We start from the raw sequence: 25,009 nt of genomic DNA on the forward strand, positions 1-25,009 counted from the left end.
CACAGAGCTCTTGAAGCACAGATTGGATATTAACGTGCTCAGAAGAAACAATCTGACCTCCTTCAGGAAATTTCTGAAAGGCACTATATACTGCTACACAATTACTGCCCAGTATTACTGGAGCTATGCTGGAAAAGGCAATAGCCAGGAAATAACAAAAAAGTGTCCCCGGGAATTTAGACGGACAAGGCTGTGTAGTACCAGTGCAATAAGTATGAAAGGTAAGAGAAGTAAAATAAAAAGGTAACATTTATTGATCAAATTTAAAATGTACAAGAACACCCCTGTTTTCTAAATCAGAAACCGTCACAATTACGTGCAAAATTCCATCAACAGGATATGACTCAGTGTTTATGCCCCACAATTCCATTCTCCTGGTAGTTTAAATATGGATGCTGATCAAATACGTCTGGAAGAATGAACGGCAAATAAAGGTAACTTGGGAAGCTGTATCAAATAGAGCTGGGGTTGTATACCTACTAACAGTGACTTTAACTATAGATTAGAGCCTAGGAGATGCCCTCTTGACTTTGGCCTGAAACGCCCACCTCTGTGTCTTTGCTTCTTTATGAGGAATGCCACAAGAGTTCTTGTGGAATTGTGCACATATACCCAGGTATACAGTATATAGCTAATAATTGAGATACCTCCAGGTGAATGTTGCAGCAAAGCCCAGTTGCAGGGGCCCCTGAGAATGATCACAATGCAGTGATTTTCTTGGTGTCAGAGACCTGAAGACAAGATTTTGGGTGATAGGGAAACCCTCCAGACCTTTTTCAACCAGCCTGGAATGCTGTTCTTCATCAACTGAAACAATTGTGTGGCACTGGAATTTAGAGTAAGCATCTAATCTGTCATGCAACTAGACCTCTAACAACCAGAAGTGGCTTTTGGATGCCTAACCTGCTCTAGCCTATGCTGGTTATTGAGCCCTTAGCTAAAGCTAGCTATAGAGTCCCAGACCAGAAGAGGCTGGGGTTAACTAAAATAACAGGAGCTGTGTATAAACGCTATTGTAAAAAAGAGGTTCACCTACTAATATACTGGAAGGTGTCTACTACACACATACAGTAGCACAGACCTAGCTACTGGTCACAGTGCATGTGACATAATACCAATAGGATAGAGATCCCCTGTCGGTTACAATGATTTATATACACACTCAAGAAGCTACTGGCAGCTGCAGTTAAACTACTGAAACATAGGAATACTTGCGTAATAGTCTCTTCCTCTGGGCTGGGTGAAATACAACAGCAGCAACAGCTCCTGTGTGTGTAAGATAATGTGGCTCAGTTCCCTCTTTACTTCCTCCTTCCAAGGTTTTTAACCCAGCCCCATAGCAGATTCCTACACACTTCTATTTTTAATTTGGTGGCGTATTATTGCTGTGTTATTATGAACTGTGCAAGTTATCAAGAAAATTGTAAAGAATATGTATGAAGTTTGGTTTACCTTTTAGAAATTAGTACATCTGGATTGTAAAATAAATGTTTATTAAATATAAGCTGTAAAACATTGTAAACACAAAAATTGGTCTAACATCACAGGAGGGCCCAAGAAGCAAATTGCAGGGTGCAACACCAAAAACACACACAAAAAATAAAAATGTCTTCTTTTTTACTCACATGAAACCTTCTGAAGCTGGCAGCACACTGATAAATATTAATAACAGTATGTCTATAAACAAAAAAAGATCCATATTTAATAAAGGGAAACAAAACACTGTAAAAACATATGTGCTGCCCATTGCACCCTGATATTTTTGTAGTTTAGGTTATTATGCTTCTGTAAAATTACTATATGAGGTTGCTTTGGACAACAACTCCGCTATTCCTTTCTTCCGGTTTCTAAGTATCCCTTTCCAAATTAGGACCATGCATGTTATAAGCAGAGAGTATCCCATACATCTTTGTAAATGCAGACAGGAGGTATCCCCTGAGTATATACACACAATACGACAATAAGTAGGACAGAAGTCATTGGCCTGTGATTGCATTGCTGTGCTCAAGTTCTTGTGAAATTCTTAAGTCCGTTTTCTTTTCATGATTGGACCCCTGTACAAGGGCCTTGCATTTCACTACTATATTAGCAGCTGGTTATATTGGGCTTCCGCCACACTGGCTGAGTAACCTGTTCAGTTCTTAAACATGTCACAGAGGAGTTTCTCCATGGGTGTGTTGCCAATGGTACGGTGGAAAAACAGAAGCTCTATGCGCTCAGAGGAGATGAAGCGAAGAGATGGGGACAACAGAAGCAGCTTCCCAAATCTAACAGAAGGGAAAACAAATTGCAAGTTAATGGCTTATCCCTTAGATGTAACTGAACATTTTTGTTTATTAATTCTACCTGCCCTCAACCAGTCTTATACTCATCTGTCCCTGATCCAGCAAGAGCTCAGCTATGTGGTCTCCTCAGTGCTACACAGCTTCTCAGGCTCACAAATGTGTTTCTATCTCCATTCAATTCTTTGGAGACTTCACAATCAAGTTATTGTATGACAAAAAGGTAAATAAGTTTCAAATGCTAAATATAGTTAAAAATATAGCCCAGCCCTAGTTACAAAAACTTATTTCAAAATGTTTTCTAAAGTTTAAAACTTTGGAAAAACTACACCCCCAAATTTAGATATACAGGTCCCTCTCAAAAAATTAGCATATTGTGATAAAGTTCATTATTTTCTGTAATATACTGATAAACATTAGACTTTCATATATTTTAGATTCATTACACACAACTGAAGTAGTGCAAGCCTTTTATTGTTTTAATATTGATGATTTTGGCATACAGCTCATGAAAACCCAAAATTCCTATCTCAAAAAATTAGCATATTTCATCCGACCAATAAAAGAAAAGTGTTTTCAATACAAAAAAAGTCAACCTTCAAAAAATTATGTTCAGTTATGCACTCAATACTTGGTCGGGAATCCTTTTGCAGAAATGACTGCTTCAATGCGGCGTGGCATGGAGGCAATCAGCCTGTGGCACTGCTGAGGTGTTATGGAGGCCCAGGATGCTTCGATAGCGGCCTTGAGCTCATCCAGAGTGTTGGGTCTTGCGTCTCTCAACTTTCTCTTCACAACATCCCACAGATTCTCTATGGGGTTCAGGTCAGGAGAGTTGGCAGGCCAATTGAGCACAGTAATAGCATGGTCAGTAAACCATTTACCAGTGGTTTTGGCACTGTGAGCAGGTCGTGCTGAAAAATGAATTCTTCATCTCCATAAAGCTTTTCAGCAGATGGAAGCATGAAGTGCTCCAAAATCTCCTGATAGCTAGCTGCATTGACCCTGCCCTTGATAAAACACAGTGGACCAACACCAGCAGCTGACATGGCACCCCAGACCATCACTGACTGTGGGTACTTGACACTGGACTTCAGGCATTTTGGCATTTCCCTCTCCCCAGTCTTCCTCAGGGTCCGGTCACCTCTTCTCGTTGTGCAACGTTTTCTGCCACACTTTTTCCTTCCCACAGACTTCCCACTGAGGTGCCTTGATACAGCACTCTGGGAACAGCCTATTCGTTCAGAAATTTCTTTCTGTGTCTTACCCTCTTGCTTTCTGTGTCTTACCCATCTTGCTTGATGGCCTTCTGGACAGCAGTCAGGTCGGCAGTCTTACCCATGATTGCGGTTTTGATTAATGAACCAGGCTGGGAGTTTTTAAAAGCCTCAGGAATCTTTTGCAGGTGTTTAGAGTTAATTAGTTGATTCAGATGATTAGGTTAATAGCTCGTTTAGAGAACCTTTTCATGATATGCTAATTTTTTGAGATTGGAATTTTGGGTTTTCATGAGCTGTATGCCAAAATCATCAATATTAAAACAATAAAAGGCTTGCACTACTTCAGTTGTGTGTAATGAATCTAAAACATATGAAAGTCTAATGTTTATCAGTACATTACAGAAAATAATGAACTTTATCACAATATGCTAATTTTTTGAGAGGGACCTGTATCTTTAGTTTATATCTCTGTTAATTTGGTCGCAATTGATAAAATTAGCCTGGTGGATTCAGTACATAGAGGGGTAGATATATGATTTGTCATGTATACTGAAAGACAGGGATCTCCAAACTATGGCCTGCTGCAAGATTCTGTCCAGCCCTCTGATGTCAGAGGGGCTCTTATGGGATGTAGGGGAGGGAGATCTGATAGGGGACTCTCATTTCAAGAGGACTTTAATAGGGAGTATGATTTAAGGGACTCTGATGAGCTTAAGTTTATGTGGAATTTCTTTGCTTAGTTTACTGAAGTTTTTATTCCCTTTTGTTCTAAATGATAGTATGCAGATTAAAAAAAACTGCCCACAAAAAATATTAATTCACTTAAATTTGATTTATTCATTAGTAAATCAAATTTGTATCGCCCTGTGAATATTTATAAAACATACGACCTGGCTCTTGTACTGAAAGGTTAGGAGACCCCAGCTTTAAAAGGACAATACCTTAATGTACCCCTTATGTCTGTTGTGTTGATGCAGTCTCCACACTGCAGTAAGAGGGGTGAAAGTTAGTAGCAAAAGCGGAACTTCAGACCACCAATCATATTTATGAAGGATTTGCTGGTGCATTAGCTGACATAATAAATGGGTACGTTTATATGAACTTAATTTATTATTAATCTTTTTATACCAGTACACATAATAAACTGGTTTCAGATATAAAGAACCAGAAAAAAAAGAACATAATTTCACATACTTTCTCCCATGGACATATAGGCTTTCCCCCTAGCTGACACCTGGATATACTATGAATGAATAGATGTCATGGCACCCTTCTCTTAACCATACAGATTGTAATAGCCCTTCATTACCAGACCATTTTTAGTGTTGTGATACTTTGATATCATTTTGTAACACAGATAGAGGCGCTTTTTTTGGTGGTTTTTAATAACTGCTGTTTTTTTATTTAAGTTACTCCAAGGTGAGCTAATATTTTGCCAACATTTTGGGGAAATTAAGAAAAACGCTGGTATTGATGGGTAAAGCATAGAGCTTTTAAATGGTACATTAGATACAATAAACAGATATACAGGTCATACACAGAGGAAGGAAAAGGGGAGGGCTGATGTACAGGTCACCTTCTATGGGAGGATGGAGATGAATGTGTAGATGTGCAGGATAAGGGAGGTAAAGGGATTAATACACAGGATGGAGAGGGAGGTGAAAGGGGTAAAATCTGCTCATTACATTGGTAGCTGCTGCTTCTGCAGCCGCTGACCTGGAACTAAATAATGAACAAGTCATTTATTCATTAGCTCCACCTCCTTTCCCTTCCAGTTTCTAATAAGGGTAGAGGAAGAAAAGGAGCACTCACAGATGTAAACACTACACCGTTTACATCATGTGATCGCTGTGCTAATCAATCATAGCAATTAGGTGGTACAGAGCCCCAAAGCTCAATTCTGGGACACTTGCCATCCAAGGGCTTTTTATAAACTGCATACCAAAAATAAATATGTGCCACATGTGGTGTTATAAGGCAGTTAAGGGTGATTATGGTGCCCTTCATTCAAAGTGTAGTTATGCACTGCTCTCTGGATCAGCAGAGGACTGCCCCATGCTTTAAGGCAAAGAAGAGCAAGACCTAGTGTATCACTTGACTGGCTTGAAGACTTCTGAAAGAGGTAAGTATAGAAAAAGAGCAAAACATGTGACAGGTGGAGAGTGGGAGCCAGAGAGAATACATAAGGTATGTAAAGAGTAGAGGGTGGGGTATTTCTGGGGATCACAGTAAGGAGCCATAGGGGTTGATTTACTAAAGGCAAATATTCTGTGCACTGCAGGTGCTCTAGATCTGAAGGGAACAAGCAAGGAAAATAAAAAAAAATTGCTTGCACTTGATTGGATAATAAAAATCAGTAGAGGTTTCTCTCATTTCAGAGATTCCCCTCAGATGTAGCACAACTACATTTGCAGTGCACATACTATTTGCCTTTAGTAAATCAACCCCAGTGTATTTATCCCATAGTTTGAGAAAGTGTTGATCAAAGTCTGCAGTGAGGTAGTTATCCACCCAATGGATCCTGATTATTTTGAATTTCAGCATTGTAGCAATCAATTTAACAGTCATCTTTTTGCTATGTTTGTTTGGCATGGATGCATGGTTTGTATTTCTTGGGTGTGTAGAGTTGAAGATTTCCATCCTCTCATAATTGTTTTGTCACCATGAATAAAGCCATTGTTAGCTAAATTAGGAATTGAGATCCTTTTGATGGGAGCATCCCGGTTTTATCATTTGGTACACGCTGATCAAAAGCTTACAGACCACGGAGCATGTCCTCCATATATGGTAGAAGATGCCAAGTTTATTACAGCCACAAAAAAAACATTTAGACGAGGCTTCAGATACAAATTTAATTATGCAAGAACTGACTTCCATAATGTAATCATGAACAAGCAGAAATACTGTTTGTTATTTTAAATTTTCCTTGCACGTTATCTGCAAAATTAATCTTCATCACATTTGCTAGGCTAAGGCAAAATTCCCTTGTAAAAGTGAACAGCCTTTTTGTCTTTAGTAAATCAACCCCCCGGAATATGAAGGAAAACAACTACTGCTGTGTTTTTTCTTTAGAAACCTTATAGTGCTTGGCGAATCCTTTGTCATAATGCTACCTTAAAGTGATAATAAAACCACATTTTTGCTGTAAAGTTAAATGCTGACAGCGGGACTTGTGTGCTGCCGCTGTCTTTTTTTACAATTTTTCTCTTCTGTGCTTGCTCCTCATTGTCCCATGGGTGCACTGCCTTACTTCAGTTATGTGTGTAACCCCTCTGCCGGCTGGGACCCATGCAATCCTGATGGATTTTCCACTTTAAGCGTACTCGTATTTTGAAATACAAGCTTATGTGCAGCGGCTGCTCATACCTCACATACAGGCAGCACAAAAAAACAAGAACAAAAGTCAAAGTATGGGAGCCACTGTCAATCAGCACTGTAAAGAGGAGGAGAGGCTTGGCCTGTGTGTGCGGTGCTGGGAATGGCTGCACAAAAGCTTATGGTTTAAAATGGGAACATGCAGAAAGTGGACACTCTAGCGGGACTCCATAGGTCCAAAGAAAGCACAGGGGTTATACGCATACCTGTAGTTGAGCAAGAACAGAGGATTAAAAAAAAAAAAAGTAAGCGAGTTCCCTTTCAACTATGTTCCACACACATTAGGGGGCGCACATACAGCAAAGTAATCAGTGGGAGAATCACCGGTATTTATGAATTGCAAAAATCTCAGAAAATGTTAAAAACGTGACAGCAACTACAAGCTACTTAGTAGCTGAAGCCAGGTTTTTAAAGTTTTCTGAGAAATAAAAAAAATAAAAATAAAAAGCATTAGCATGTAAATCCTGCTGTAATCTTATTATTCAAATAAAAATGGCTTTAATATCACTTTAGTTAAATGTTTATTTGTAAAACAAACTATATAAAACACAAAAGGGCAGTCTAAAAACATAAATGATATACAAAATGTATGATATAAACAATTACCCCTCTTAGAGTCGGTTCACACTAGCGCGACTTGTCAGCCTGACAAGTCGCGCTCCCTCGCGGTCCATTGAACGCTACAGGACCCCTTCTAATAGGAGCGACACAAGTCGCTCCGACTTAGAAAAAGGGTCCTGTACTACTTCGGGGCGACCTCGGAGCGACTTGCATAGACTTCCATTATGTGAAGTCCCTGCAAGTCGCTCCGAAGTTGTGGTGCATGGTAATGCACAAGTCGCCCCCGAAGTAGTAAGGAGTCGTGTCGCCTCAGTGTGAACCGGATCTTAGAGCTGAATTGTTTTATGGTAAAGCTAAAAACAGCCTAATTACTGGCTGGGAGGAAACATCTTTTTGCAGCTTTCTGCATATGTGACTTTTTACATCATATTATAAACAAATGTGATCAATAATTGTGTACATGGCAAATGTGCTAGCTAGACATTATTTACAAATTAAGTTGTTGGTGAATGTTTAGTTACCTGACTGGCTGGTTGGGATAATGGTTTCTAGTATGTTGAGCCAACATCATTTGAGACTGATCTTGAAGGTTTTCCACTTGTTCGGGGTCTTTAAGGCCTCTGGTCTCTGAAATACAGCAAGATGTACATTTTAATAAAAGAGATTATGCTAAATGCATACAATACGTACATTTCAGTGTTTGACTTGAGTGTTTGTCAGAATTCATAACCTACCTGGTTTAAAGAGGAGCACTGCTTTCATGCAAGCAAATTCTGTTGGGTCAACACTTAGCGATTTAAAACGACTGATTGTTTCTTGAAGGATTCGTACATCCAGACTGGAGGAGATAGCTTTTCCATGAACACTGGAAGATAAGTCTGGCACAGACAGCAAGGGGCAGCTGTCAAGTGGCATAGACCACTGGATGGCACAGAGAAGAAATAGTTCACTCCATGCTTCTTCTAGAAGGATGACCTACATGATGAACACAAAGAAAAGGTGATCAAGTCTTCCGCAAAGCTGGATTCACAAAACATAGTAGTACAAGCATGATGGTTTTATTGAAAAAAAGGTCTACGCAAACATGGGCACTTTGGCAAAAATGGCACTCTCCTGAGTATTAAGTTACACGGTGAAATTTAAATACTGTACTCCTGCTCTGAATAATCAGCCCATACCGTTCTTTGAGGTAGCCAAAATCTCCCTAAGTCAGCACACAATTGTAGCTTTTTCATTAGCCGTTTCTGATCTCACCTGGTCTCTAAATGGAAGGTTGGAGAAGACTGGCAGGTTCTTTGCCCATTTCACTGCCATGAAAAGGAGTCGGGCAGAGGTCTCATACACCCCTTCTGGACTGGATGTGATAAAGGCAGACATCTGAAAATCATTAGGTGTGCGTTCTGGCTCATTACTTGTAACATCTATGTTCTCATCGGCTGGAAGAAAAAAAAAGGTATCAGCACTTTTTATCATTGAGACGAGTTGGCAATAAACTGAGTTGTCAGTAATTGAAAATTGATTGCATAGCAATTCTGTGACCATAAAAAGGCTCTTGATCAAGCAGCTTCATTTATGGGACTGGTTTACTAATGGCTGAATCGAAGTGAAGTAAACCAGTGTATATTTTAAGCATCCATGAAAAAGAAGAGAAGCTGTAATTCCTAATACACATTTTTATTTTTTTTTCAATATTAACTTCACACTTTTGAAAATCAAATCTTTTGAGTTCCTTATTTATATGGGTTGTGCATGGAAAATATAAAACAAAACTCTGTGAGAAATTCAAATAAACATTATGGTCAGAGGTATGCTTCACACATTAGTGCCTGTCTTTTTATTCTCCCCACCTGTCAGTCACTAGTCTTATGGCCCCTACACACGACCCGAAAATCGGATGACAGATTTTGTTTTTGATCGGATGACAGGTTTTTGTTTGCATGCTAGTCGCATATCGAAAATGGAGAGGTTACTAAAGTTATGAAAATTCTCGTATGACAGAATAAAAAATCAGAAGTGATATAATGTGAACTACATTTGTATTGTACATTCGGACAACAACTGTACTGATTAAACGAATATCGTACGAGAAAAATGTTCATGCTTGTCCAATCGGATAATATTGGATAACCTGTCGTGATCGGCTCTCAACAGCTGTGTACAAACAATCAGATTATCATACAATCGCATCGAGAGCTGTATTTTTTATCCTATTTTCGGATCGTGTGTACGGGTCTTGATGAGAAAATCGAAAGTAAAATTTTAAAAGACGAGCGATCGGCTGATTATCTGATAATCATTATGGCCTGTGCATACGATCCCAAAATGAGACGAAAAATACCGGTTTCGAATCGATCGTACGATAATCGGATCGTTAGTACAGAGCTTTCGAGGGGCGATCACAACAGTTCATCTGATATTATCCAATCAGATAAGCGCAAATTTTTTTCTTGTACTGTACTAGATTGTACAATTTTCGTTTAATCAGTACAGTTGTCCAAAAATACATTACAAATATATTTACAATTTTTTATTCTGGGTTACAAGAATTGTCGTAACTTTAGTAACCTCTCCATTTTTGATAAGCGGCTAGCATGCAAACAAAAACGGACGATCTGTCGTCCGATTTTTGGATCGTGAGCCATTAGTATAGTGCTTTCAACAGCCGAATCCAATTTTTGGATGACAAAAATTTGTAACAGATGTGAACACAAAATCCGATTTTCGTTTAATTATTACAGTTTTGGTCCAAACAAAATCGTAAGAGAAAGACAACGCATGCTTGGAAACTAAAGAATACATTACAAAACAATTCAACACATTACATCACTTCCGAAGTTGTGTTCTGTCATACGAGAATTTTTGTAAGTTGAGTAACCTCTTCTCTTTTCATATGAGACTAGCATGCAACAAAAAGGACAATTAGTTGTCCAATAATCTCATCATGTGTAGGAGGATTTAAACCCTATTGCCCAGGGAAAGGTACGAGGAAACAAGGCTGCCATCACATAGAAAGCAGCAGGGATCAGATCACACACAGTCTATTCCTTCTTTGTTTTTGTCATAGCATAACATTAGTTCAATCTTCTTATGTAAAACCATTTAAAATGATTTTCTGCATTTTCAGTAGTTTATAAATTCTCTTTCTTCTAGTCCTAGCATTAGAATTATAATCCCAAGTTGAATACCTGAAAGGAAAAAATCATCTCTGAACTATAACATTATATGACCTTACTACTGAGAGTGGTCTTGGATTTATGAATAAGGTAATATGCTTGGATGAATATGTATCTCTATCCACAATTAAAGGACCCATACCTTCTTCTGGCTCCAGTTTGGCGCAAGTCTCTGCGGTCATCAAGCTAGCCATGAATCGGTGGTTATGGGGTGGACTGAGGGTTCCTGATATGTGATTGGGGACAGGGGTTCGTAAGTTGTTCACTGGTGGACAGGACGGAGGAGGCTCTCGGGTGGTTGCCAAGTGTTCAGAGCGGCTGTCTGTCTCTAACTCAATACTATCCAGTCGAATCTGTGCTGTGCTGCGAGGCTGACGCTCATTCTGTACAGCTGAAGATAAAAGAAAAAAATCACATAGTTCTATCACCGATCCTACAGAGCGGTCATATATTATAGGCCAACTACCTAAGAAAGCAGGCAAAAAGCTTACCATCCTTGTTCATGCCCGTCTGAAGGCATTTTTTTAACCTGCAAGCCTGGCACTGATTTCTATGTGCTTTATCCACTGGACACATCCCTGTCCCAGCCTGGCATCTGGAGCATACACACAAAGTAAACAAAATGGCTGTTTTTTAAAATATATTCTTTATTTGTTGATTTAAAAAAAAAACACCTATGTTGTAGCTGTATTAGTTTTTCTTTTTTTCCTTTTATTTTCACCTGGTGATCCTGCCAGTAAGTCTGTTGTTTTTGTTTTCAACATCCTTTTAACAGACCAAGCTGTCCAGAAACTGTAGCAGTTAGAGGGTTGATCAAACTATTTGATACTGACAGGTGTGCTTACAATGGTAAGCATTTAATAATTTATTTAAAACGTTTATCCAAAAATGAAAAAAAAAAAAAAACTGTTGGTGTATCTGCTCATAAAATGTTAGCTGAGTTTGGCTTTAATTTGTTAGTCAGGTCCATCTAAATCTGCTAGTGCATCTAACACCACCCTCTCCCCAGATTGACAATTCTGCGGTCTAAAGGTGTCTGCATTGCTCCTCCATCCAAGACAGGAAGTGTATTACTGGCCGGATAGCAAGGTGAAAAAAAGACCACAAAAAGAAAATGAATGCAGTCACCACATTAAAGGATTAATAAACTGCAATACACTACTTTTTTGTTTTTGGCCTTAATACTGCTTTAATAATATGAAGTCATCTCAATGTGCATAAAGTGCCTCTGTGCATATTACTTTACATTGAAAGGCATCTTCCTTTCCTGTACATTTGAGACAGCATTGAACAATCCACAAAACTTTAAAGCTTATGATGCACCCAGCACTAAGAGCCCTTTCACACTGAGGCACATTTCAAGCACTTTGCCACAAAAAAATCACCTGAAAAGCTCACGAAAACCTATTCCCATTAAAATCAATGATTACTTGCACACTGGGGCGGTGCGCTGGTGGGGCAGTGCAAAAATCTTGCAAGCAGCATCTTTGGAGCATGTTTGGAGCCCTAAAAAAAAGCGTCTCAAAAACGCCCCTCTCCATTAAAATGAATAGGAAGCGCCTGAAAAGTGCCGCAAAAGTGCTCAACGTTTTATGGGCATTTCAAGCACCTCAGTGTGAAAGGGATCCATCAGTAATGCATAACCCTGCAGCAAATGACAACTGAATACTTTCTTGTGTAGTAATCATCATACCCTATTAAACAATGTATTAATAACTAGAATACTAGGTCAGAGTAAGAAAAAAAAAGGCTTTTTTTAATGCAATATTTTTTAAGCATAAAAAGGTCTTAAGAAATCTAAATAATAGATTGCATGCTTGCTTCCCTTAAAACGTAGCCCCTGGACAGGCCAAATAGCGTATCCCTAAGGCATCAAATACACTTTTTTTTTTTTTTTTGCAAATGCACACTATTTACTAAGTTCAGTTAAGTCAGAAAGAAATCAAAGATTTGTGAATGAGATATAAAAGTAAGTAAAGTATGCAATTTTTTATGCATTTTCTTTATTTCCCCAAACTGCCCAGGGTATGCATGACATTGTGCTAACCGATACTTCTGTACAATATTCCCCCCAATACTAACAAAGGGACTCCAATGTTTTGGGCTCAGAATCAGAATTTAATCTTGCATATTATATGAGGTGGATATACAACAAGTCACTATATGCAAAATGTACATGTCCTTAATTAGTTAGACACGATTCTTGGTGAGCTCATTGTAACAATCAACACCATTTATTGGTGCACGTCGCCATTTTAGGGTGTATTGTTCAGCAATCATTTCAATCTTTTGCTCTTTATTTAAATATAATTTACTGAATATGAAGTTAAAGAATTGACATCTTATTATGTACAACCCTTATTAATGTTTAATTATACAATCGTTAGATCGTAACTCCAAAATGAACAGAATTTCAAGAATTCAAAGTTCTAAGAATGGACCTACCGGTAGATAAGCTTTCTGCGGACACTTCTTTTAAAGAAACCACTGCAGCCGTTGCAAGCAAAGATGCCGTAGTGCTTTCCGCTGCTGCTGTCACCACATACTCTGCACAGCAGAGCTGGGCTCGGAGCTGGACCTGACACAGGACTTGGAACTGGAAGGAAAAACAAAGAGTTAAGCTGGATACACACTATACAACTTTTGTTGTTTTATTTCCTTTAGATTTACCTTGAACGATGTAGTGTAAAGGCCCATACACACGATAAGAAAATCTGAAGGGAAATTTTGTCCGACGACCGATCTGCCGATTTTCGGCTTGTTAGTATGGTGCTTTCGACAGCCAACTCAGACTTTTCGGCCGACAAAATCCTGATGTGCAGGCTATATAATTTTTGTCGTCCGTCAAAACAACGTCCGATTTTCATCTCATTAGTACAGATTTCGAGGGAAAAAAATCTTAAGAGCAAGACTGGGCATGCTCAGAGACGAAAGAACACATACAAAGCAATCCAACACATGACATCACTTCTGAAGTAGAATTCTGTCGTACAGGAAAATTCGTATGAAAATAACCTCTTCACTTTCCACATCAGACTAGCATGCCACAAAAAACGGACGACAGATCGTTCGATAATCTGATCGTGTGTACGGGGCTTAAGGGTCTGCCTGATTGCACACACATTGGAATTGTTTAGGTTTGACCTCATATTATATGGTTTTGGTAAATCTAAAGGAAAAAATCCAAAGAAATTTGTATAGTGTATTTTTGTTAAACGCTTTAAAAAAAATAAGACCCATAGGCAATTTTAGCTGCATTTGATTTTTTCTAGCTTTTCTGCTGGGGAATTGACACATGTATACATCAGTAAAAAAAAAAATGTTCACCACTTTGTATAAACATAATCAGTATGATGCTGTAAAAATAATTCTCCCAATGTATTTCTTATAAGAAAAAATTCACCAATGCATTTTATAGAGATACAGTAGCTAAGAGTTTTGAACTAATGTTCATTAAAATTACAAGACACATGTTTTTTCTTCATGCAGTAAAAGAGGCACACAATAACATTTTCTCAGTATAAGTAATAGAAATGCTAAATGTACCTACAGAATATATAGTATCTGCAATTGCGCAGCCAAAAATGAGGTTCTTTGAAAACTATGTACAGGTTTATCAGTTTGATTGCTTTTTTATAATTGCTACTAAGATGATATGTAGATATACATATTAATAATGCCTTTTTCTACCCGTATCTTTAAATGAGACTGTTTTTTTATCTCAATAAATGTACAAAGGAGGTGGACAATGTATTTTACTGTTTTGTATACAATGTATTTTATTGTATAAAAAACAGTTATCCATGCATGTAACCAGGTGTGTTCCCAATAAAAAAACAAAATAATCAATAAATAATACAAAGGGGCTACAGCAAAGTAAGCATAACCTATAGTGTAATAAAAAAATAATACAGTAACTTCAGGCATCCCTGCCCTCTTTAATTACTAACCTGCACCATGCGGTAGAAATGGAGATATAAGTGTTAAGGTCCTAAGAAGCTTCCTTATATACAACACTTGAAATACTAAAGAGGTGTAACCACTTATTAACCCTTACATAGCAAACTCTTGTTTAAAAAAACAGGGATTCTTAGTTTGCATATATTACAATACATATTCAAGGTGTCAAACTGCGTCAAAGTGATCCCTCTTTTCCCATTTCCTAATTTATCTTGCAGATTGCCTGCCTCTTATGTGTTAAAAAACATATATGTGGTTTTTAAATCAGTTAAAATATATGTTTAGCTATAAAGGTATGTGTATTTGTTTTTTTTTATAAATCTTCATTGAAAACAAATTCTTTGCAAAAACATGGATGGAATAAGATAGATGGAGTAAGAGTTTAATAACTGTGGCTTACCTGACTGGCTTTCTTCTGCGCTGGTACTAAGAATGGATCCAGTGGGTGAACTCATATCACCTTAACTTTCTAGAGTATTTCCTCAGATGATTCTCCTCTTATCAGGTTCTAAGCTTCTTTCAGAGGTGTGAACAGTCTGTCAATTTGACATGTGAGCCCTGTTTCGCTAAATTAGTTAATATATTGATTGAGGCAGCTGATATGTTGTATCATACTAGGATAGATCCAAAAATCAGATGATTCTGCAGGGAGGTGAAGCTCTACAGAATGGAGAGCTTTATTATTCTCTTGGTCTTGTCTCCGTTCAGGAGTTTTCGTAGGGCCTGGAGATTAGCTCCTAACGCTGTGTAAGCAGATGCCTCTTGTCATCCTCTTAATCTTTACTGTCTATGAGAAGGTGGAGCAGCCACATATCTTTATGGAGAAGAAGCATGGAGCCTATTCTGTTATGTGAAGGTTTGGTATTGAAGTTAGTCAGAAGATCTCTGACAGACTCCTACCGATCTTTGTCTGTTAACCTCATATCATTCCAAATGCTAATATTTTGCACAACATAAACTATTGCATGTTATTTACCTATTAAAATGAGAGGGGCTGCTAGGAGGTCATTTATCAGATAACTACACCGTATTTAAAAAAAATGGTAATAAACTATATAATTGCAATACACATCATTTTGTTATGTGAACATTTTCGAAATCACGTTTTCATTTCAATCTGCATCCAGCAATGACTTTTTAAAGTGTATCTGTGGTTAAAATTTCTTATATATATATATATATATATATATATATATATATATATATATATATATATCTTATATATTAATATATAGTTATATTCACATTCACATTTTATTTCAATTATTTCTAGCCTACTCCTATTAATCAGCCTTGAAGCTTGTAAAATTACTTTGTAAAGATCCCCACACATTTACTTTTTACATTTACTTGAATTCTGTGATATGTATTCACTATGCCCAGTGAGTAGGTACTGTTGTGTCACACATTTTACAGAGCCTGCCTTCTGAACTACAGAGGTGCTGAGAGGAGGAGTTACAGGAATCACTGCGTGCAGACAGAAATGTACTATGGGATATATAGTCTTTAAATACATTAAAAGTAAAGCTGCAAATCATGCAGGGGTTCGGGAAGTTGTGGAAAGAGACAGCCTGCAGACAGGCATGAAAAGAAATTTAAAAAATCAAACAAAGATAACCATGGAAGCATTAGAAAATCTATGTATGTAGTAGGCCCCAGAGATCTAATTCCCTGCTTTTGAAATAGGCGCTGTGCTTTTTCCAGAGATCTGGACAATGGTTGAGAAGAAATTGTAGGCACCTCCAGCGTATCCTCAATTTGTTACCCCAGGTAAGATATTCTCAAACGGTACTGGACCTCTGGAGACAAGTTGTGGTTATCTCTTTTTACAACACTTGAACTGATTCCCATTTAGCATTCTGTGGAGAAGTTAGTACAACGGCCTATCATGTCAAATTAACACCTCAACGTAAGAATCAAAGTTTGCTAAGATCCATGAAATGTACACAAGTGAGGAAAAAAAGGATTACTTTTTTTTCCTCAACAGACACAGAATTACATTTCAAACACATTAATAATTAATACTTCAGATGATGAAATGCAAAAAATAAATTGAGCAGACTCAATGGACCACTTAGTCTTTTTTTCTGCCGTCACTTTTCTATGTTTCTAAATGCAGTTGTGTTAGAATTACACAGATAAATAAAAGATAAATATATTATCCTCAGTCACTACCCTGTCAATTTCTGTTTACTGAAGTTAACAAGAGGCCCTCAGCAGTACACAGAAAACCACAAGTACAAGTACCGCAAGTACACATAAAATATGTGTATAAAGTAAAGTCTACCTCATACAAATTATTTCATTCAAATGTATGTAACTATATGGAAAACAACTGCACAACTCTACAGCAATTAAGGCTCGCTATAAATAACTTTTGCAATGCTATGGTTCTCAAAACGCTTGCACAATTATTTTTAGGTGCTTCTCTGAACTGCTTTAGGGGATGAGAAGAGGCTGGTTAATTCAAACACATTTAGTGAGATTGCCCTAATGTGTCTAACATCTTATCTATGCAGTAGTAAAGGAATATGGAGAAACCCAAACTGTAAGAAGGCCTTCTTGGACTACAAAAGGAGGAATGTAATAACATTCAAATTCAAACTCTAATCTAAACCACAGCTAAGCCTTGGAGATCATCTATACCTACGATAATAGAGGTCAACAAAATTGACAATGGTACCTAACAAACAAAAAAATTGTCATAAGTAATTTTTCATTATTATTTTCATTATTTCATGAAAAAAATTCAAGGAAGTTTGGTCACCTTGGATCAAGAAATTTATGTCTTGCAATATATAACAAATTCCTTCATCCTCTGCTTACATACATACTACTCTCCTTCTGAATGTTTGCTATTTTACTATACTCCTATTTCCTGATTTTTTTGCAATTCTTTATTTAGACATTGTGCATTTACATAAGATTGTGCCATTACTACAATGAACAAGAGCTCCACAAAGAACGAGCAATAGCTTGCAAAAGCACAACCTGGAGGTAATTTTCCAGTATCCAATAACACTAGACAAGGTACATAATGTCTACATAAGAGACTTGTAAAATACCAAACAAATTAGCTGGAAATGAGGGGTAATGATCCCAAAATACACAATGTATGAGTCTGAACATTTTACTGTGGTAAACCACCTCGTTCTCTTAAACCATGGGAACAGGAAAATATTGTCAAAACAGATGCCAAGGGAGAACAAAAAAAAGTGGGGGGGGGGGGCGGACCCTAAGCAGCATCAACAGAGAGGTAAAAAAAGGGGGGAAGGAGGGGGAAGTGTGAAGGGGGGCTAAGGGAAGGAGAAGGGAACGCGCAGACAAACCCGGAAGCAGATCCAGGGGTGGGAGTGACGAAGAAGCACTCCCATTCTCTTATATGCTTTTTTTTTTTATTTTTGTTCTCAATTTTTGTTTGGTATAATATGCCATGTTTACATACAATGAATGTCTATGATACATTGAAATGTAGCTGCATGTCTGCTTCCTATGGGGAATGTAAGATGCACTCCCTGATCATTCCAATTGTTAAAGATAAATATGGTCTCTGTTAGAAATATTGTAATATTTTTTATACTTTTAAGATTTAAAAATAAAATCTTTGATATTGAGGAATTATTAACACCAGTATAATATGACAGTTTCTAAGAAATACAACATTATAAAGAAACTAATAATTTTAGCATTCAATATCCAACAAGTGATATGGCTACCATCTCCCTCCTATGATTTTTATAATCTCTCTGGAAGCCTCTCTAACTCAATAAAGCCATCCAAAACATTACTAGGCTTGTTAATCACTTGCAGGCTTTAGTCCCCTAAAAAACTTCAACAAAGTACAGAGGTCATAGGTCCTATGCCCGTCTCTTTCATCATACTTAAGCTTCCCCTGCCAATTATGCCAAAACCTTTTCAACCTTTTTTTTTTTTTTTTCATTTTTGTTTTTGCTGGGTTAAAAATGGAAAAATGCATTTATTAATTTTGAAATAATTTTTCAATGTTTTGTACCACATTTGTTATGTTGGTGTCATTCCCTTTTTATGAGGATACAGAACAGCAATATTCAAATATTTGCACTCTATAAATAATATTAGGAATATAATAGCAGGCATTAAACTTATTGTAGGTCCAGCAGCTATAGAGCATAGTGCTGCATATTTGTTAAACAGAAGTACGCACACAGGCATTTTCCCCTGCCCTGCAATGCAAACTATCACTGACAAGGCTAAACAGCAGTGGACATTTAATAATCAAGCAATCAAATTGAGAGGAACAGTTTACATTTTAGTTTATTAGACAGCCTTGAAGAACTATTTTACCCTGGAGGAACCCTTGGAAAAAATGTAATGTCTTAGGAAATACTTGCATAAAAACATATTTTTTAACAGCTTTTTGTACATTAGCATGACCAGTGAGTTGTAGATATACGTAGTAATCAAATGATATTTGTAAATGTCATTTTGAGTGGAGAATGATATGTTTTTTGAATCTGTTTATTTTGACAAAATCATTAGTCAACTCTTTTTCTTTGGTTCCCCCTCTTCCACCAAATCTAGTCTTCCAAAAAGTCAGTAGCGTAGTAAGATACAATGTCAGTTTTTCTTTTTGTAATTACTTGCTTGATCATTTATTTACCTTATCCAAGTAGTTATACATTCTTTTTTATTTTTATTCAATCTTTATAAACAGAAAGTGCCCCCGAAGGGGGTTAAACATAAACATGAAAGGTAGATATAACTCAGATTAGATCTGGCCATCATGTCGGTTAGCTTTTTATACCAAGTGCTTCCACTTAACATCAAAAACCTGTAAATGGCTGAGTCTATATTACCTTGATGGTGAGATAACCAAGCTTTCCAATGGGAATTACATTTTTATGAGAGTATTTTCTGTAAGCTATCAGAAATATTTACTCTTTATGAATGACTTTTTGATTTTCTATTACATCTGTAGAGTTTGTTTGCCTGTTTCAGTTCGTTGCATGTAAGAGAAATTTCAGGATCAGGATGACATCATTCTACGATCCTCCTCTTTCTACAATTCAGCTTTTATCAATCCTTGGCCTGTGAACCAAATTATTATATTTTAGCTGTGCACTACCACTGCAAGGGTTTGAAGACGTTTAACAAGACTACCACGGCTGCTCGGCCACCAATTTATACATTTTCATTGACAGAAAGAGCAGTGAAGCACAACCATTGTGTTGCGCTACAAAGCAAGAAGCAGAGTCTACACATGCCCTGAGCAAATATGACTGTCCACATAGCTACACATACAAAATTTGAACATACTTTGATATGATTATTTACATCAATGTAATCACTGGTACAAGTTAACCTAAAAAATTAAAAGATAATAGTTAGATAGGTTGAAAAAGACACAAGTCGATCTAGTTACACAAATAGAAAAAATACATGGAAAACCTTTTTATACAGAACCCTATACCCACAGTTAATGCAGATGTAGTCCACTTAGATCCTTCTCAACCCTAGATGTATTCCCTGTAGAACATATGTTGAGTCCATGTTTTTAGCCTCCAAGTGCATACCTTTACATTTACCAACATTAAACCTTATTTGTAACATAGTTGTCTAATAAAACAGTGCTTAAGGATCTGCTTGCAAGTTGGAGACATTCTATATGAATGTTATTCCACTGCTAGCTTGGTGTCATCTGCAAAGACTGAAATAGTATTTTTTTTAATCCATAACACAATATCATTTATAAATTCATTAAAAAGTAAGGGTCCCAACACTGAACCTAAGGCCATTCAGAGTGTAAATCATTAATCACTACTCTCTGAATATGGTATTTTAGCAATCTTTCTATCCATTTGCAAACTGCATTTTCTAAGCCTATAGACCTTAACTGACACCTTAGCCATGCGTGGGGAACTGTGGCAAACATTTTTTGAAAATTTCAAGTATATATCCACAGCCACTGGTTTTTGCTTTCTTTCTCATGAAAAGAAAGCAGATTTGTTTCACAGACTTTCGTGAATCCATGCTGACAATTGCTTATAATATTGTTTTGTAACAAATACTCTTCTGTGTGTTTCTTTTTATCAAACTTTCAAGTATTTTTTCCAAACTTAGAAGTTACAATAACTGGTCTGTTGTTATTTGGTAAAGATTGATCCTTTTTAACAATAAGCATCACATCAGCCTTGCGCTAATCTAATAATACTATACCAGTCAATAAAAATCTCTAAAAATGAGAAACAATGGCTTTTAAATGACAGAGCTCAGCTCTTTGTGGACATGTCGGTGTAAGCCATGTGGTTCAGGTGCTTTATTCACCTTTATTTTGTCTAAATGCTTCTGGCCCATATCACTTTTCAGCCATTGTGGTCTTTTGGCGCTATGTCACAACTATCCCCATTATGTCCTTGAGCTGCCCCATTTTCCTTTGTATACATAGACCAGAGGAAAGCATTTAATACATTCGTTTCTCTTTATCCCAGGTCACAAAGTCTGAATTATCTTAACATTAGAAGTAGGGTTGCCACCTCATTCTTTTAAACCCAAACACATATGAATTACACTGGTTTGGAGGCTAATTTAATGCATATGAGGCACCAAGTGAGTTTAAATACCACCTTAGTCAGTATTTCACCTTATCTTTATATTTAATATGTGTTTGGTTTTAAAGGGATGAGGTGGCAACCCGATATAAAAGGCCTACATTCTCAGACCTGATCATTTTACAAGTAATTTATTTAAAACATATTTGGGGGTTTGTCTAAGGCTGGGTTTATACAACAAAAGGAATGACCGCACTTCCGATGAGTTTCAAAAAGGAGTGTCTTTATTCCACATCAATCGGCAAATACAGATACACACTGTGAGTGCAGGACAATCGGTGGACGCGTTTCACGACTGGATATGTCGCTTATTCATCACCAAGTTCACTCTGGATGTGCATCGGCCATATATACACCCCATACATACAGCTGGCAACAATTGGAGTCATCAAACTAGTTGTTCCTCCCCTTGGTCAGCTGTTGGGAATCTATAGCTAGATTGCACAGACAGAGTGATCCCAACAAATCCAAACTTCAAAACACTTGTGCAAAAAACATTTTACATATATAAATGTCAATCAAAATGAATATCCATAGTGGTAAGTGCTCAAGTAAAGAAAAATAGAAAAACATCAATAATAAAAACATATTCAGTGTATGTGTACGTTTATCATATATATAATAAAAAGAGAATGTATGTGTATATGAGGTATGAATAAAAAGAATATGTATTGAAGACCTTGTGAATAGCCATAAAATAAAAGTAAATTAAAAAAGTATAAAGTGATAATAATATATTGTTGTAAATAATAATAATGATGATAATGTGACGTGTCACAAGAAAATTCTTGATGTTTAAAGAAGCCGTTTAACCGGCCAAGAAGAAACATATGTAGTGTATTAAAAAACGGAGCAATATAATTATAAAATATATAAAAAGTATATGAAAAATATAGAGAGCTCCGGTCATTCCTTTTGTTGTATGAAGCTATCCTGGATTACGGATCCGACCGGCACCTGATTCCAGCCTCACCTAGAGCGGTCTTCCCTGTTTGGATTCTGCTTAAGGCTGGGTTTATACATGTCTGGCTGCCGTTTTCAGTTCGGTGCGTTTTTGTTCACCAGTTCAGGTGTGAATCAGCGCCAAATTTTTCCCTGAATTCGCACCTGAATCGGACACAAAAACACACAGGACCTTTTTCAAAACCACACTGCCCCGAACATGTGTGAACCGCCTCCATTGAAAGCTGATCATATTCACATGGTATTCAAATTGGATGTGGGTAAAAATGCATCCAATTCGCATACATGTGAAGACAGCCTTGCTCTCTTTAGAAGTATAAAACTTGTTGTTTTATACTTTACATTTTTATTACCTTGATTTCCTCTTAACATATTTTGTTATATTCTTTGTAACTTTCAAATGATGATAGTGTTCCTTCATTTTACATTTTTAAAAGCCCTTTTCTTATTCTTTATGACTATTCTAACTTTGGATGTGTGCCACATAGGTTAATATTCATTCTGTATACTATATTGTATATATTCATAGTTAACAAAAAAACAAAAACAAAATCCAACCATTATTTGGAAGGTTTTTTTTTTTTGTTTTTTTTAGCATTACTACATTTTAGGCTGCATTTGTTATGTTAGATAAAGCTGACCTTACTACTGGTAAAGGTAGATTCTGTAACTCTTTCTTATTTTCTTCATGACACATTTACCGCTGTTCATAAAATGTTACATCATTGGTAATTAGAACATGAGGCGATAGCTGTATTTTTGTTTTGGTTTATTTACAAAAAACAAGAAGAGTTCTTTTTAATTAATGGTATGTTGTTCTTTTTCACATAGTGACAGCTGTAGGGTCAGACAATAAATGTAGGTAATTAGAAAAATCCTTCAATAATCCATTTATCTAGAAATTATAGACCCAGCAGAAAACACACAAGACAATTAGCTGACAAATGTGTTCAAAGCTCAGGAATCATGCAGCAGATGGTGGGTTTAAAGAATGGGCACAGTGACTGAGGGGCTTTTTTACCTTGTGTGACCTCAGTATGGATTTCTACTTACTACTTTTATCTCTGGTAAGAAAACCATTATTTTGAGCCTAAATGATTACATACCATACATTTCTAAAAACAAAAACAAAAAATAAAAGTGATGTTCAGATGTGCAAAGAAATAGGGTAGTTTCTACATACCCTAACTAATGTTTGGCGATTCGAATGGTTTGATTTACTCAAGTAGAAGAGAATGTTCATTTTACAAAGTAAGTTTTCACAAAATTGGGCGAAGCTAAGTGAAAATTTACTTTTCAAAGAATAATGTGCAAGGAAAATTAAAAAAAAGTATTTCGCACATGATTGGACAAAGTCCGCACAGCCTTAACCTATTTGTTAGCCTAAGGGAAAATTCAATTTGCAAAGAGAACATGCTCTAGTGCATTAGTGTGAACACAAACTTTCCAGGTTTTTTCAAGGCGCAAGGTACAGTTATCAGAAATCTTTCAGGCTTATACTTGGGGTAAACTAAATCTAAGGTTCCTAGGTTGCTACAGTTTGCCCCTTCCACTTTGCTTTTTGCCCTGAGAAAATGAACATGTCTGTCAGTGTGTTTTCTACACTGTTTGCGGTTAGAGGTTGTTTCCACTGAGAATACGAATCTTTCTGCTTTATAAAATATAGAATGATACGTCACTAACCATAGCTATGTAGCAGTTTACTTTCACAAGTCTGCATAGTATCTTTTGTCTTCAAGGAGGAAATTGGGAGATGAATATGTACATATGTAAAGGATATGCATACTGTACAGTTATCCTATTAGGTATAAAGATACCAAACACATTAACAAACTAGAGTTGAAGGTCAATAAAAAAATTCTAAACTCCTAAGCACTCCTTGTATGTACTGCTGGCCCTCACCCCCACGGTGAAGGGATCAGAAAGGAGTGTGTTCAGAGCCAACGCTGTTGTAAATCCCATAATCCTCTGCTAATACGTTTACACATTGCATTAAAGTGAGACGCAAGCAATTACTGTATGAGCAACAACAGCACAGACCAGGACCCCTCCCAGCATCAGTAATTATAAGTCTTATATACTGATAGGATAAATTGGCTAAGTCAGGATACTTCTCTCAACTCTGTGCTGCGCTTAACAATAGGAGATCACAGTGTAGCTGCAAGTCAGAAATATAAAAAAAATATATACTTTTTTTGTGTTTTGTTTCCAGTGCTAGATGTAAACATACAGTATCTCACAAAAGTGAGTACACCCCTCACAACATGGGTTCCATTAGCTGAATGTTTGCCCCAGCACATTTTGTCACTGCCTTTGATTAAAAAAAAAAAAATCCTGACAATTCACAATAAAGGCTTTTTGAGTTCTTAATCTGCTGAAAGAGAAAAAAAAACTACTAGATATTAATATATGCCATGCTGACTTAGCAATGCATCTGAATTCTACTAGATAACATTAAAACTTGATTGGTACACTTTTATTAAGAGCAATATGTTCCTGGAAATTATTTCAAAATACGGATAACAATGAGTTTAGGTAAGTAGAATGGATGAAAGGGACCGTTCAATCATAGTAAATAAAGCCGTGGCCAAAAGTTTTGAGAATGACACAAATAATAATTTTCACAAAGGCTGCTCATTCATTGTTTTTAGATCTTTTTGTCAGATTTTACTATGGTATAAGAAGTATATTATGAAGTATAATTACACGCATTTCATAAGTGTCAAGGGCTTTTATTGACAATTACATTAAGTTTAGGCAAAGAGTCGATATTTGCAGTGTTGACCTTTTTTTTTTTTTCCAAGACCTCTACAATTTGACCTGGCATGCTGTCAATCAACCTCTGGACAACATCCTAACTGATGGCAGCCCATTCTTGCATAATCAAT

The 25,009-nt window shown here is 36.8% G+C and overlaps 1 protein-coding gene across 1 annotated transcript; it reads right to left on the reverse strand.

Annotated features, from left to right (window-relative positions):
• Positions 1-1,474: 1,474 nt before the first annotated feature.
• Positions 1,475-15,327, reverse strand: NR2E3 (nuclear receptor subfamily 2 group E member 3). Its single transcript, XM_082256589.1, has 8 exons — positions 14,972-15,327; positions 13,057-13,207; positions 11,103-11,206; positions 10,754-11,002; positions 8,693-8,874; positions 8,173-8,413; positions 7,960-8,065; positions 1,475-2,267 (listed from the first exon to the last, which is right to left on the reverse strand). The coding sequence occupies exons 1-8, from the start codon at positions 15,024-15,026 to the stop codon at positions 2,135-2,137; spliced, it is 1,221 nt and encodes a 406-aa protein (XP_082112715.1). The 5' UTR covers positions 15,027-15,327; the 3' UTR covers positions 1,475-2,134.
• Between the last annotated feature and the right edge of the window lie 9,682 nt (positions 15,328-25,009).

The sequence above is a fragment of the Pelophylax lessonae genome (assembly GCF_965119305.1).
Source record: "Pelophylax lessonae genome assembly, chromosome: 4".
Classification (NCBI taxonomy): Eukaryota; Metazoa; Chordata; class Amphibia; order Anura; family Ranidae; genus Pelophylax; species Pelophylax lessonae.

Excerpts from the sequence above, each read along its gene's own strand:
- NR2E3 (XM_082256589.1), bottom strand. The coding sequence starts at position 15,026 with ATGAGTTCACCCACTGGATCCATTCTTAGTACCAGCGCAGAAGAAAGC. Across the intron at positions 13,208-14,971 it reads CGCAGAAGAAAGCCAGTCAG|TTCCAAGTCCTGTGTCAGGT; the intron begins GTAAGCCACAGT and ends TTTTCCTTCCAG. Across the intron at positions 8,414-8,692 it reads ACCTTCCATTTAGAGACCAG|GTCATCCTTCTAGAAGAAGC; the intron begins GTGAGATCAGAA and ends TTCATCATGTAG.